Below are 14994 nucleotides of genomic sequence, written 5' to 3'. Positions count from 1 at the left end.
ACCGAGAGTAACACCATAAGAATAGGGGACTTTAACACCCCAATTTCACCAATGGACAGATCATCCAAAATGAAAATAAATAAAGAAACACAAGCTTTAAATGACACATTAAACAAGATGGACTTAATTGATACTTATAGGACATTCCATCAAACAACAACAGAACACACTTTCTTCTCAAGTACTCATGGAACATTCTCCAGGATAGATCTTATCGTGGGTCACAAATCAAGCCTTGGTAAATTTAAGAAAATTGAAATCATATCAAGTATCTTTTCCGACCAAAACACTATGAGACTAGATATCAATTACTATATATCAATTACAGGGAAAAAATGTAAAATATACAAAAACATGGAGGTTAACAATACACCACTAAATAACCAAGAGATCAATGAAGAAATCAAAAAGGAAATAAAAAAATACCTAGAAACAAATGACAATGAAAACACAATGACCCAAACCCTATGGGATGCAGCAAAAGCAGTTCTAAGAGGGAAGTTTATAGCAATACAATCCTACCTCAAGAAACAATAAACGTCTCAAATAAACAACCTAACCTTACAGCTAAAGCAACTACAGAAAGAAGAACATAAAAAGCCCAAAGTTACCAGCAGAAAGGAAATAATAAAAATCAGATTGGAAATAAATGAAAAAGAAATGAAGGAAACAATAGCAAAGGTCAATAAAACCAAAAGCAAGTTCTTCAAGAAGATTAAAAAAATTGATAAACCATTAGCCAGACTCATCAAGAAAAAAAGGGAAAAGACTCAAATCAACAGAATTAGAAATGAAAAAGGAGAAGTAACAACTGATACTGCAGAAATACAAAGGATCATGAGAGATTACTACAAGCAACTATATGCCAATAAACTGGACAACCTGGAAGAAATGGACAAATTCTTAGTAAAGCACAACCTTCCAAGACTGAACCAGGAAGATATAGAAAATATGAACAGACCAATCACAAGCACTGAAATTGAGACTGTGATTAAAAATCTTCCAAGAAACAAAAGCCCAGGACAAGATGGCTTCACAGGTGAATTCTATCAAACATTGGGAGAAGAGCTAACACCTATCCTTCTCAAACTCTTCCAAAATATAGCAGAGGGAGGAACACTCCCAAATTCATTCTACGAGGCCACCATCACCCTGATACCAAAACCAGACAAAGATGTCACAAGGAAAGAAAACTACAGGCCAATATCAGTGATGAACATAGATGCAAAAATCCTCAACAAAATACTAGCAAACAGAATCCAACAGCACATTAAAAGGATCATACACCATGATCAAGTGGGGTTTATCCCAGGAATGCAAGGATTCTTCAGTATATGCAAATCAATCAATGTGATACACCATATTAACAAATTGAAGGAGAAAAACCATATGATCATCTCAATTGATGCAGAAAAAGCTTTTGACAAAATTCAACACCCACTTATGATAAAAACCCTCCAGAAAGTAGGCATTGAGGGAACCTACATCAACAAAATAAAGGCCATATATGACAAACTCACAGCCAACATCATTCTCAATGGTGAAAAACTGAAACCATTTCCACTAATATCAGGAACAAGACAAGGTTGCCCACTCTCACCACTATTATTCAACATAGTTTTGGAAGTTTTAGCCACAGCAAACAGAGAAGAAAAAGAAGTAAAAAGAATCCAAATTGGAAAGGAAGAAGTAAAACTGTCACTGTTTGCAGATGACATGATACTATACATAGAGAATCCTAAAGATGCTACCAGAAATCTACTAGAGCTAATCAATGAATTTGGTAAAGTAGCAGGATACAAAATTAATGCACAGAAATCTCTTGCATTCCTATAGACTAATGATGAAAAATCTGAGAGAGAAATTAAGGAAACACTCCCAATTACCATTGCAACAAAAAGAATAAAATACCTAGGAATAAACCTACCTAAGGATATAAAAGACCTGTATGCAGAAAACTAGAAGACACTGATGAAAGAAATTAAAGATTATACAAACAGATGGAGAGATATGTGTTCTTGGATTGGAAGAATCAACATTGTGAAAATGACTCTACTACCCAAAGCAATCTACAGGTTCAATGCAATCCCTATCAAACTACCAATGGCATTTTTCACAGAACTAGAACAAAAAACTTCACAATTTGTATGGAAACCCAAAAGACCCCGAATAGCCAAAGCAATCTTGAGAAGAAAAACGGAGGTGGAGGAATCAGGCTCCCTGACTTCAGACTATACTACAAAGCTACATTAATCAAGACAGTATGGTACTGGCACAAAAACAGAAATATAGGTCAGTGGAACAGGATAGAAAGCCCAGAGATAGACCCACGCACATATGGTCACCTTATCTTTGATAAAGGAGGCAAGAATATACAATGGATAAAAGACAGCCTCTTCAATAAGTGGTGCTGGGAAAACTGGATAGCTACATGTAAAAGAATGAAATTAGAACCCTCCCTAACACCATACACAAAAATAAACTCAAAATGGATTAAAGACCTAAATGTAAGGCCAGACACCATCAAATTCTTAGAGGAAAACCTAGGCAGAACACTGTATGACATAAATCACAGCAAGATCCTTTTCGACCCACCTCCTAGAGAAATGGAAATAAAAACAAAAATAAACAAATGGAACTTAATGAAACTTAAAAGCTTTTGCACAGCAAAGGAAACCATAAACAAGATGAAAAGACAACCATCAGAATGGGAGAAAATATTTGCAAATGAAGCAACTGACAAAGGATTAATCTCCAAAACATACAAGCAACTCATGCAGCTCAATATCAAAAAAACAAACAACGCAATCCCAAAATGGGTAGAAGACTTAAGGAGACATTTCTCCAAAGAAGATATACAGATTGCCAACAAACACATGAAAGGATGCTCAACATCACTAATCATTAGAGAAATGCAAATCAAAACTACAGTGAGGTATCACCTCACACCAGTCAGAATGGCCATCATCAAAGAATCCACAAACAATAAATGCTGGAGAGGGTGGAACCCTCTTGCACTGTTGGTGGGAATGTAAATTGATACAGCCACTATGGAGAACAGTATGAAAGTTCCTTAAAAAACTAAAAATAGAACTACCATACGACCCAGCAATCCCACTACTGGGCATATACCCTGAGAAAACCATAATTCAAAAAGTGTCATATACCACAATGTTCATTGCAGCTCTATTTATAATAGCCAGGACATGGAAGCAACCTAAGTGTCCAGCGACAGATGAATGGATAAAGAAGAGGTGGCACATATATACAATTGAATATTACTCAGCCATAAAAAGAAACGAAATTGAGTTATTTGTAGTGAGGTGGCTGGACCTAGAGTCTGTCATACAGAGTAAAGTAAGTCAGAAAGAGAAAAACAGATACCATATGCTAACACATGTATATGGAATCTAAAAAAAAAAAAAAACTGGTTCTGAAGAACCTTGTGACAGGATAGGAATAAAGACACAAATGTAGAGAATGAACTTGGGGGCACGGGGAGGGCGAAGGGCAAGCTGGGAAGAAGTGAGAGAGTGGCATGTACGTATATACACTACCAAATGTAAAATAGCTAGCTAGTGGGAAGCAGCTGCATAGCACAGGGAGATCAGCTCCGTGCTTTGTGACCACCTAGAGGGGTGGATAGGGAGACACAAGAGGGAGGGGATATAGGGATATATGTATGCATATAGCTGATTCACTTTATCATACAGCAGAAACTAACACAAGATTGTAATTATACTCCAATAACGATGTTTAAAAAAAAAAAGCAGTGCTTCATGTGTGATAGCTTTAGTTGCTGTAAGTATTCAGAATATCTTCAAAGTAAAATGGCACAATGAGAAGCATGTGAGAGATGAGTTTTACTGTGGGAAAATGTGTGTGTGGGTGGAGGGAGACAATTCCATGTTTGGTTTCTACTTCTGGAAATTACTTTATCTACCTGTACAGTTTCAACTAGAGCAAGCTTTCTCAACCTTGTTAGTACAGTAGTCCCCCCTTATTCGATGTTCTGCTTTTTGAGGTTTCAGCTATCCAGGTCATCTCTGGCCCAAAAATATTACATGGAAAATTCCAGAAATGAACAATTCATAAGTTTTAAGTTGCTCAGTGTTTAAGTAGTGTGATGAAATCTCATGCTGACTGCTCTGTCCCACCTTGGCAGTGAATCATCCCTTTGAGCGGCATATCCCGCCCATGGGTCACTTAGCCATCTTGGTTATCAGATAGACTGCCATGGTATCTCAGTGCTTGTGTTCAAGTAACACTTATTTTACTTAATAATGGCCCGAAAGTACAAGAGTAGTGATGCTGGCAATTCAGATAGTCTCTTACTGTGCCTAATTTATAAGTTAAACTTTATCATATGTATGTCCGTATAGGAAAAAACATAGTATATATAGGATTTGGTACTATTCATGGTTTTAGGCATCCACTGGGTGTCTTGGAACATATCCCCTGCAGATGAGGGGGACTACTGTACAGACATTTTGAGCTGGTTGATTCTTTGTTGTGGAAGCTGTCCAGTTCATTGCAGGACGGTCAGCTGCATCTCTGGCCCTCTACCCACTCAATGCCAGTAGCACTGCCCCCTTCACTTATAACAACACAAAACATCTCCAGGTGTTGTCAAATATTTCCTGGATCAAAATCAACCCTGGTTAAGTACCACTTATCTAGGGAAACAGATGGGTCTATTGGTCTTTCTGATTACCTAACAGTATTGCTGCTCTATTGATTTTCCTCTTAAATCTTTGTATTTCATGTATAGATTCTTCCTGGTCTCAGGACCTTCCCATTTAGGAAGCTGCCCTCACCAATGCTGTGTTGGCAGATTTAGAAGTTTGGGATACTGTTATCCCTGGCTTAGCAGCTCCTGTACACAGCAGAACCTCAGGGAATGATTCCATTTGACTCTCGGCTGAGAATGGTGCAGGCAGATGCTGTAGTGGAGGGGGAGAATGTATATCTGAGCTGGTTTATGGGAAGTTAGCAGTAATTTAGGGATTCTTTATTCCTTGGGGTGTCTTTTAATTATTTTTCAGACAGCCCTATTGATAGTCCTTAAAAGGAAATCTATATGAAAAAGAGGTTTAATAAGTTTCACCAAGGGTGGCAGTTGGAGCAGGCTTTCTTTTCTGCCCCTTGACTGAAACTCTGCTGCTCTAAACTATTCACTGTCAGCTCATCTATTGGTTTAAAGAAACAACCCAGCAAGTTTAAAGAAATTGTGATGAATATTGAGCTTCTCTACTGGGAGGCATTAATGTAATAAGGCTTCTCAAATTTAGCATCTGGGATCCTGGATCAAAAGACTTAAAAGTAAAGAAACCAACCTCCTTTACTTCAGCTTACTGTCTCTGAGTCGTGCTGAGTGAGGCTTTACACAATATGAAAGATACAGATTTATCCAAGGAGAAAACACAGCATGATCATTTTGATTTTTCCTTACAAAAGGATTAATCTCAGTGTTCTACAAGATGTGTCGGGTTTAATTTAATATTAAAAATTGTATTTCCTATACATTTATGTCAAGTGAAGTACAAATATTAAATTACAAGCATGTAGTTTTTAATTATCTGTTCAGTTTTAGAAGTGTTTTGGTTTGTGTTACATATTGTGCATTATCTCTGATGACACAAAATCGCTTGTATTGTCCACAAAGCCCTGATCGTGTGCTGGAGGACTGAAGCAAGATTACATGACAGGAATAAGGAGTGATCCTTATTCCTCAAGGTTTGGACTTTGTCTCTGAAAAATCCAAATAACCGATCACTTTAATCAATGGGGAAAAAAATTAATGAGATTAATTGTAGGTTGTCAAATAATAACCAAATAATTAATTTTGACATTTTTTTCTGTCAGATTGAGCATTGTGTAGTTACAATTGGAGAGAATTGACTGACTTCCAAATCAAGTAAAAGTGATTTGAGAATTAATACTTTTTCATAATCTGTGTATTTTCCCTACTCTATTACAGTCAGAAACCAATAGTAGGTTTTGTTTATTAAGTACTACCGGGAATGGGGCAGTACAGATCTACCTGCAGAGATGATCATGTACTGAGGTCAGAGTCTTATATGCCATCAATCAGGTTTGTACCCTCTCAAGGCCAGAGTCCACACAGAGTTGTGTTTAGGGATTTTAGTACAAGGTAACAGGGAATGGAGCTGACTAATTAGTACTCTGGAGTCAATGATATTGAAGGAACACCAACAGGCAGAGAGACTCAACACATAACTAAGTTCTACTTACCAGCCTAACATTTAGTGGTGAAATTTCAGTATCCTAAGGGTGGGAGGGGGTCATAAGAGAAAATAATTTTCTTAGAAGACTTGAATACTGGATAAGTTACCAAGACAAGATTCCTGTTAATGAAAGTGAGACAGAAAGCAAGAGGAATTTAATGAGACATGCCACTTTATTGTCTGGAATCAATTCTATAGCTTTTTTTCTAAGATTAAATCCATTCTAGAGGCTGAGGCAGGATAATGCCTGAAGAGGAAGGTTAAATGATAGTAGCTAAGATAAAGGGAACATTACCTAAAAGCTATGTCAGTGGTCCCAACCGGAAACCAGGCCATTGGCAATGGAATGGAAAAGAAGAGGCCATATCTGAGAGAGGATTTGGAGGTCAGTACAATGGGACTTTAAGGCTGACTGAATGTGAGGTTTGAGGGGCAGGTAAGAATTCAAGATGAATCCAAGGATGAGATGGAAGGAATATGAGATAAGTATGATAGAGACACATATAAAGGAGCAGGTTTGAAGGGGAAGATACTATGTTTCATCTAAAACATTTTAAGTTTAAGTTTCCCATGGAGCAATGAAATTTAGTTACCTGATAGGCAGACAGGGAATCTGTAATGTAGGTCAGATTGGATGGTATCAATTTATTATGCATCTATTACAAGGCATGAGGCCAAAGAATTGAATGAGATCACCCTAGGAAGAAGCATGGAGCAAGTTGAAGTCTTGAATAGAACTTTGGATAACACTCTCATTTAGGAGTTGGAAGAGCAGCAAGAGGCAGCAAAGGAGACTGAGAAAGGACAGTTACAAGAAAGTAGAAAAACTAGGAAAGAGTCATGGCTAAAAAGCCAAAGGAGGAAAATATTTCAAGAAGGAAGTACAGCAGTATCAAATGTTCCAGCAAGGCGAGCAGGATTCACTCATTCCTTTATTCAACAATGTTAACTTAAATGCCTGCTAAGCTCTGAGCTAGGATTTAGGAATGAGATCACAGAAGGCTGGTGAGTTTCTTTAGTAGTCACTGAGGATATTTCACAGAGGTTTTATATGAGTTACAATCATGATAGTCTGATTACAGCAGTTACAGATGGAACCAAAGTTAGGGAGAGAGAGCCAGGCTGTGTAGACTAATTTTCTGAGAAATCTAAAAGTAAATAGTAAAGAAAAAGGGGGTCAATAATGGCCTGATCTGTAAAAATGGTTATTAGTAGAAGTAGTGATTTTACTTTTATAGCATATCCCATGTGAACAATTTTTGACCCATTGACTTGAACCAAATGTTTTTATATTTATAAAGCTGGATACAGTAGTGGGCACAGGAGATTATAAGGCATAGTTTTCTCTTTTGGGGAAGCTTACAATCTAGATTAAAATCAATATGTACGTTGGGGGATTGCAGGTGGAGAGCAAGATATAAAGACTGAATAAAAATTCAATGAGCATAATGAGCATTAGTTACAACATCTAATAACTGTTACTGGTTGATGAGAAGGAGCTGCAGACTAGACGAACTGTGAATTCAGGGGAAAGGAAGACCACCATGAGTGAACAAAGGCTTTGCCACAGAGAAGGGAATACGTGTAAGTTGCAAAAGAAGACTAGGACTGAGACTTTCATGAAGGGAAGACCAATGGGTAAACTTCACTCCAGAACTCTGTCTCTTCCCATGGAAAGTGGAGATACTACCACCTGCTTATCTTCTACCTTAGAAAAGGGCGTCAAAAGCTAAATACACTCTTTCACCCCTTCATCCAGCAGTCTTCTTTCGGTTCACAGATTGCAGGTACGTATGCTTCCCTACTCCTGTGGTGTTGGCCTTATAATCACAAAAGGTACCAAGATATCAAATACACAGGAAACCTGTTCCCAGAAAGCAGGAATCTTAAAAACCTTGGCGCTGTGCTAAATGAAACAGGAATAAAACAGGCAAGGAAAGGGAAATACAGAGTGCCATGCATAAACTTTTGCAAGCAAGCTTAGTGCCCTGCAGAGACCAGGAGAGGAGCAGTTCTTATACTGATGGAGTCAGAGCCTGAATTCTAAGATCAGGATATAGATACCAGAATTGCACACTCATGAGCATGCCAAACCTTAGCCTCCTGGGCCTTCTTGTTCTGAAGGTTCACAGATGAAATGAACTTGATGCATTTTCTTTGATGTTTATTAAACCCATAATTTTGCGGAATTTGAAATGGAACTGTGGCCAAACTGAGAGACCAACCAGAACTCCATCTCAAAGAGCTTTAATAAATAATACTGGAAAGATATTGAATGGAAGAGAGGTAGTACTTAATATACATAACAGATCAATTTTCTTAACATGGCAGAATGTAAATATTTAGCTGCTGTTCAAAGCAACAAGAAATGTGGTAATGTTGATTGTCCTACATTTGCTAAATCTTAGACAAGTGATGGATAAGAATCTTATTTTCAAAAAACATTTACATAAATCTAAATCCTGCAACTTAAATCATTTCCGTTCCTGCTTACACAGATGTCCCAATGTGTGTTTGTCTAGGTAGTGTTTTTCTTAGCCACAAGTGAATAGATGTTTTGTGACTAGGTATATCACCATATGAAAATAATTGTAATTTAAGTTTTATAGTTCTTTTATGGAACCTTCATGAACATGGGTTCGTTTCTTCCTTGTAAGAATCATATGAAGTAGGTGTGGAGAGTATCTTAATGGAACAAATTGGAAAATCCAAAACCAGAAGAGTTAACAATCTGATGACCCTCCAGTGTTAAACTTTGAGTTAGTAACTGAGCTTGAATTCGAGCCTAGTCTTCCAACACATTCAATGCTGTTTTCAAAGTACTGCATTGCCTAATTTAATATGAAGACCAGGCTGCATCAGTCTGAAATCAAAGTATTGGCCAAGGCTGTAATTTCATTTGAGGCTAAGGATCCTCTTGCAAGCTTGCTGATTGTTGGCAGAATCTAGTTCTTTGAGTTGTAGGACTGTGGCCCTCAGCTCCTAGAAGCTGCCAACTCTTCACTTTATAAGAAGAAAATCTTTTCCTCTTCCAACTTGGGTCCAGTGATTGGTGGTCTGCAAATTAATCAACAATAGATAGATTAACAGGAGAAAAGACAATGTTTATTTATGCATGCACAGTGTACATGCAGAAGCACTCAGAGACTAGTAACTCACTGGAATAACCAGAAAGAAAAGGCTTATATACTAAACTTAACAAAAGAGAGGTAGATAGGGCTTCAATGGGAGAGTATGGAAGGTTCTTTTTTTTTTTTTTTTTTAATTCTAACAAGCAGCTGAATTCACACTTCTGGTGCTAAGTGTCGTTTTTTGTTTTTTTGTATTTTTGTTTTTTTTTCCCCCTATCAAGTAACTCCCTGGGAGGGAAGTCAATGGTAACTATATTTTCAGAGGCTCTATTTAAATTTAGATAATGTTTCTTTCTGTGGCAGCTGATTGTTCAGATATATTCAGCTCAAAGTAATTTTCATATCACTTTGGTGAGCTATTAATCGCTTCAACTGCCACACGGTCCTCTCTACCACATTGTATTTTGTTTCTTAAGGACAATAGAACATCTGCTGCTGCTTGTTTTCTCTGCTTGATGGGCTTACCTGCTTAGGTTAGGCCCACTCAGGATAATCTCTCTTTGGTTAACTCAAAGCCAACTGATTAGGGACCTTAATTACATCTGAAAAAAAAAAAAAAACCTCTTCCATATACTGGAACATAATCATGAGAATGATATCCCTCATATTTACCATGTTCAAGTGGAGGGGATTATACAGGACATCTATAACAGGGGATGGAAGTTTGGGGGGCGATCCTACCACAGCAAATGATAAGATGAGATGTTAAGTTCAGTACTACAAGAGACCATAAAAATGAGATGATCACACAGATCCCTTACACTGTTGAGTTAATAAAATGGATGCTGCATTCTAGCCGATTAGACTAGATGACATCTAAGATCATCCATACCAGAATGCAGAATGGAGTAACTCCTCCATTCAGGAAAACTTTTTAAACCAACTTGATTTCTTTCACTCTTTCTCTTAGCTGATACATAGTGTACAAGCATAGAGAGATGCATATGAACATTTTAAATTTAATTTCTCTTCATTAACATTTCAAGTTCTTATATTAGACAGTTGGGTTTGTAGACCTCAAATGCCCTCATTAACCCCAAAGGGTTGTTATAGCTTTCATTAGTTAACTATTGCTATGTAACAAATTATCCCCAAACTTAGTCACTTAAAACAACACACAGTTTCTGTGGGTCAGGAGTCTAGGCAAATATTAACTGAATCCTCTGCTTCAAGATCTCTCACAAGGCTACAGTCGAGATCCCACTTGGGCAGGATGTACTTCCAAGGTTACTCAGTGGCTATTGAAGGATTCAGATCTTTGAGGGCTGTTGGACTGAGGGGCTCTGTTCCTAACTTGCTGCTGGCTGGAGGCCATTCCCAGGTCTTTGTCACATGGACCTCTGCAACACAGCAGTTTGCTTCATCAAAACCAGCAAGAGAGAGAGTAGCATGATGGAGGTCACAGTCTTTTGCAGCGTAATCTCAGAAGTGGTATCCCATCATGTTTGTGTTATTTAATTTATTAGAAAAAAGTCACCAGATTGGGCCCACAATCAATAGAGAGATGTAAATGTCAGGATGGCAGGGAATGTTAGGGTCTGTCTTAGAAGTATGCCTACTGTCTGAATGAGGGACTGATGTAGCCGACTGAGGAGAAACTAATAAAAGTGCCTGTTTCTAAGAAATGAAAGAAAATAACCTCTTCCATTCCATTCACTTATTCAGAGCCAGAGCAAAGGAACTTGACTGGCCTGGGTTCATAATGGGAGTGGCCAGCTCTTGTCTGAGTAAAGAGGACAAATCAAACCCAAAATTGAAAGGCTAAGTTCAGAATCAAAGGAGCAACTTTAAGTATCATGTCCAAGGTACGAGTTTGGGCGGTAGATAAAAAAAGAATAAGAGGACAAGCAGATAAGAGGACAGGAATACTGAACCAGCGTAGAAGCAAAATATTAGACCACATAAGGCACACAGCTTGTGGATTTAGAACAAAGAAATAGTGTTTAGCACTGTTTTGCTCATGGGCAGCCTCCCTGATTTTAAAGACACAGGGCTGGGCCAGAGGCTTTCTCTGTTATTGAAAGTCATAAAGTAGTATTGCTGTATTTTTGTTTTAAGTTCAAACAAATAGAAAGCTTCATGGTTTAGAGGAAATTTTGAAATTGGGGAGGAACTACTATTCCAAATGAAATTAAAAGTCTTGAAAATATTCTTTCTTGGCCGATGTTAGATTATGTATTTTCTCCCAAAGTGCATAGATAGTGTTTTATGTTGATTGATAATTTAATTCTCCTCTTCAAATAATATTTGCATCTGGTGAATAATTCTGCACATCAGAGTCATCTAGCTTAGAACAAATACTGGTGGGGGTATCAGTGGTTTCTCCTTCTGCCTGTTATCTGTTTTTAATTTTTATTTTTAATATTACCTTATTTTGGCCTTAATAACAAATTAATATTTCTAGTAACGTGTCAAAAACAAGGAGCAACTCATTTCTGAAAGAAGAAATCTAGTCATATTTAATTCCCTTTCTGCGTGCTTCCAATTATGTCTTCTATTAGATTACAGAAGTAACTAATTACTTTCATCCACCTTTTCTTCACGTGCCTGTAAATTAACTTAAAATTTTACAAATTAACCCTTATTTTGAGGGTTTATTTATTTATTTATACTTATTTTAATCTAATCCTAGATCATTTCATTATAACTCTTCTTAAGCTCACTTTTTTATTTCTTTCTTAAAATAATCTTACTGTATATTAAACCATAGTACAGTTTAGTTTCTTCATTTATATTAGCCATTCACTGAACAGCAACTAATAAATCAACATGCAGCAATTTAAATCCCTATTAAAATTTGCCAATGCCAAATCCAAACTGACAGTTTTCCTTATCCAGAAAGTGCTGACATTTTCTTCCCATACCATCTACTAAAGATAAATAGATCAGAAAGTTCTGGATGAAATTATATGTGGCATTTCTATATTTTGGGGTTACCTTTCATTGTTTGAAAAATTCCAATAATTCTGAGGAATTATCTGTTCCAAGTCTTAAAAGGTTATGATTTGCAAGGTATCAAAGTATTTTTCAAACTATTTTTTCTAACAACCCACTATGGTGTCTAAAATCCATACTCTTGTGATTACTGTAGGCTGTTTACTGCTAGACATAGATAAATAGATATACATACAGGCACAGAGATATAGATTGACATAGATATGGAATATAGACAAAGATAAATATTGCATCACTAAAAAAATTTGCTTCAAATAGCTTAACAGTTAAAGGCCCTGAGGTGATGATAATAAACTTACAGGTGTGTGTGTGTGTGTGTGTGTGTGTGAGCGCGTGTGCACAAGTACACATCTTGGGTTGGAAGAGTGAAAAATCTAGAAAAAGCTGTACCTCAATGGATGTAAATCAGGAGTGAGCAACAAGGTGTAAGGAAGCCTGAGTAACTGATGGGGAATAATGACATCTGCCTTTTCTAATGTGTGAAAAATCCAGAATATATTAATTTAATTTTACCAAGACATAAAGGAGGCTTTTTTTTTTTTTTTCAAAGTCAGAAGAACTTTATTTTGATCTGGTAATCTTACATTTACCTTTAAAAATTATTTAAAAGAACTTTTAGGTGAAGATTCTCTGTAATGTTTCTGAATATTTCTTTTAATTTTTGAATTTTATTTTATTTATTTTTTTATACAGCAGGTTCTTATTAGTTATCCATTTTATACATATTAGTGTATATATGTCAATCCCAATCTCCCAATTCATCACACAACCACCACCCCCCGCCACTTTCCCCCCTTGGTGTCCATACGTTTGTTCTCTACATCTGTGTCTCTAAAATTAAAATGAAATAATTTTCCTTTATTGGGTCCAATCATATTTTAAATGGCACTCTGTACTTACAGGCAAATCATACACATGTTCATTGCTACATTTCTGGAGGTTTGATATTTGTAACTGCCAAAAATAAATATTTAAATAGGTTTTCCCTAGGAAGAAATTCTTCTAAATTTGGAAGCAACTCCAAAGAGAGCATTCACTGTAGAGAGGAAATATCTGTGAAGAAAATAGTCTACTAGTTAATTTTTAAATACTGTCAGTTGTGTTAACTTGCAAGAAAAAAATAATTGTTTATTCAATATGTAAAAAGTACCTGACTTCATCTACATTCACAATTGCCCAAATGCAGGGTCAAGAATGATGATAAAATATCAGCAATTGTACCCTCCTCTTGCCTTATTTCTCCCCTCCTTTATTCCCATGACCTCTTGTGCTTTTCAAAGTGCAGGAAGTAACACTGATCATCTACCTGTGAAAAGGTCTTCTTTATTAATTGAAACAAGCCCTCTAGGCTTACAATCAACCCAAAATAGAGGGAAAGGGCAAGATTGTAGACAAAGTATTTGGGAACTTGTGAGTTCCTATAAATTCTACTTTATGAATGGTCACTTATGCCACCTATATGGAAAACCAATCCTAATGAATATATTAAGTTCTTGGTTTACAGAAGTAGAAGATGATCTTTTGAATTTTAAAAAATTGATTAGTTGGGATTTTTTTCTTATCATTTTACAAACCATTTGGTCAGTTGAAGTCCTCCGTGTACTATACTAGGTTATAAAAAAAGACCCTTCTAAGACATTCGAATGTACTAGGTAAATATTCCTTCGTATTTCCTTTGGCTCATTTGAGGGAGAGATATGGACATGACAACAGGGAAAGAAGGTGGGAAGGACAAAGGACTGAAATGTAACCACATTGTGCCTTGTTATTCTTCTAGGATCTCATGATTCCTTCAGCTTCTACATTGACGAAGCCTCTCCAGTGGGGCCTGAACAGCCAGAAACTGTCCAGAATTTTGTCTCTGTGTTTGGAACTGTGGCCAAAAAGCTGATGCGGAAATGGCTAGCCACTCAAACCATGAACTTTACTGGTCAGCTAGGAGCTGGGATCCGTTATTTTGATCTTCGAATTTCCACCAAGCCCAGAGACCCCGACAATGAACTCTACTTTGCTCATGGTTTGTTCAGTGCCAAAGTCAATGAAGGCCTTGAGGAGATCAATGCATTCCTCATAGATCACCATAAGGAGGTAGTATTCTTGGACTTCAACCACTTTTATGGGATGCAGAAGTATCACCATGAAAAACTCGTCCAAATGCTGAAAGACATCTATGGAAATAAAATGTGCCCAGCGATTTTTGCCCAGGAAGTGAGTCTAAAGTACCTGTGGGAGAAGGACTACCAAGTGCTGGTCTTCTACCACAGTCCAGTGGCTCTGGAAGTACCCTTTCTCTGGCCTGGGCAGATGATGCCAGCACCCTGGGCCAACACCACAGACCCGGAAAAACTGATCCAGTTTCTTCAGGCATCCATCACTGAGAGAAGGAAGAAGGGATCATTTTTTATATCTCAGGTGGTGCTGACCCCCAAAGCTAGCACCGTGGTCAAAGGGGTGGCCAGTGGTCTCAGAGAAACGATCACCGAAAGGTAAGTGTCCTTAAGTTATCAGGGGAAATTTTTAAGTAATTAAACCCAAATTCAAAGAGTTAATAAGTGATGGAGCTAATTCACACCCATGTGAGTTAGTTTCCTAGGGCTGCCACAACAAAGTATCACACGCTGGGTAGCTTAAAACAAAAGAAATGGACCATCCCTCAGTTC

The 14994-nt window shown here is 37.3% G+C and overlaps 1 protein-coding gene across 1 annotated transcript in view; it reads left to right on the top strand.

Annotated features, from left to right (window-relative positions):
* The window catches only part of PLCXD3 (phosphatidylinositol specific phospholipase C X domain containing 3), a 170511-nt gene that overhangs the window by 104779 nt on the left and 50738 nt on the right, over positions 1–14994 (top strand). Inside the window, exon 2 of the mRNA XM_068535285.1 lies at positions 14112–14820. Coding sequence (XP_068391386.1) covers positions 14112–14820 — 709 coding nt within the window. The remainder of the gene's footprint in view (positions 1–14111; positions 14821–14994) is intronic.

Source organism: Eschrichtius robustus, chromosome 2, assembly GCF_028021215.1.
Source record: "Eschrichtius robustus isolate mEscRob2 chromosome 2, mEscRob2.pri, whole genome shotgun sequence".
Classification (NCBI taxonomy): domain Eukaryota; kingdom Metazoa; phylum Chordata; class Mammalia; order Artiodactyla; family Eschrichtiidae; genus Eschrichtius; species Eschrichtius robustus.
The sequence above is the reverse complement of the archived record's forward strand: the minus strand, read 5'-3'. Positions and strand labels throughout refer to the sequence as shown.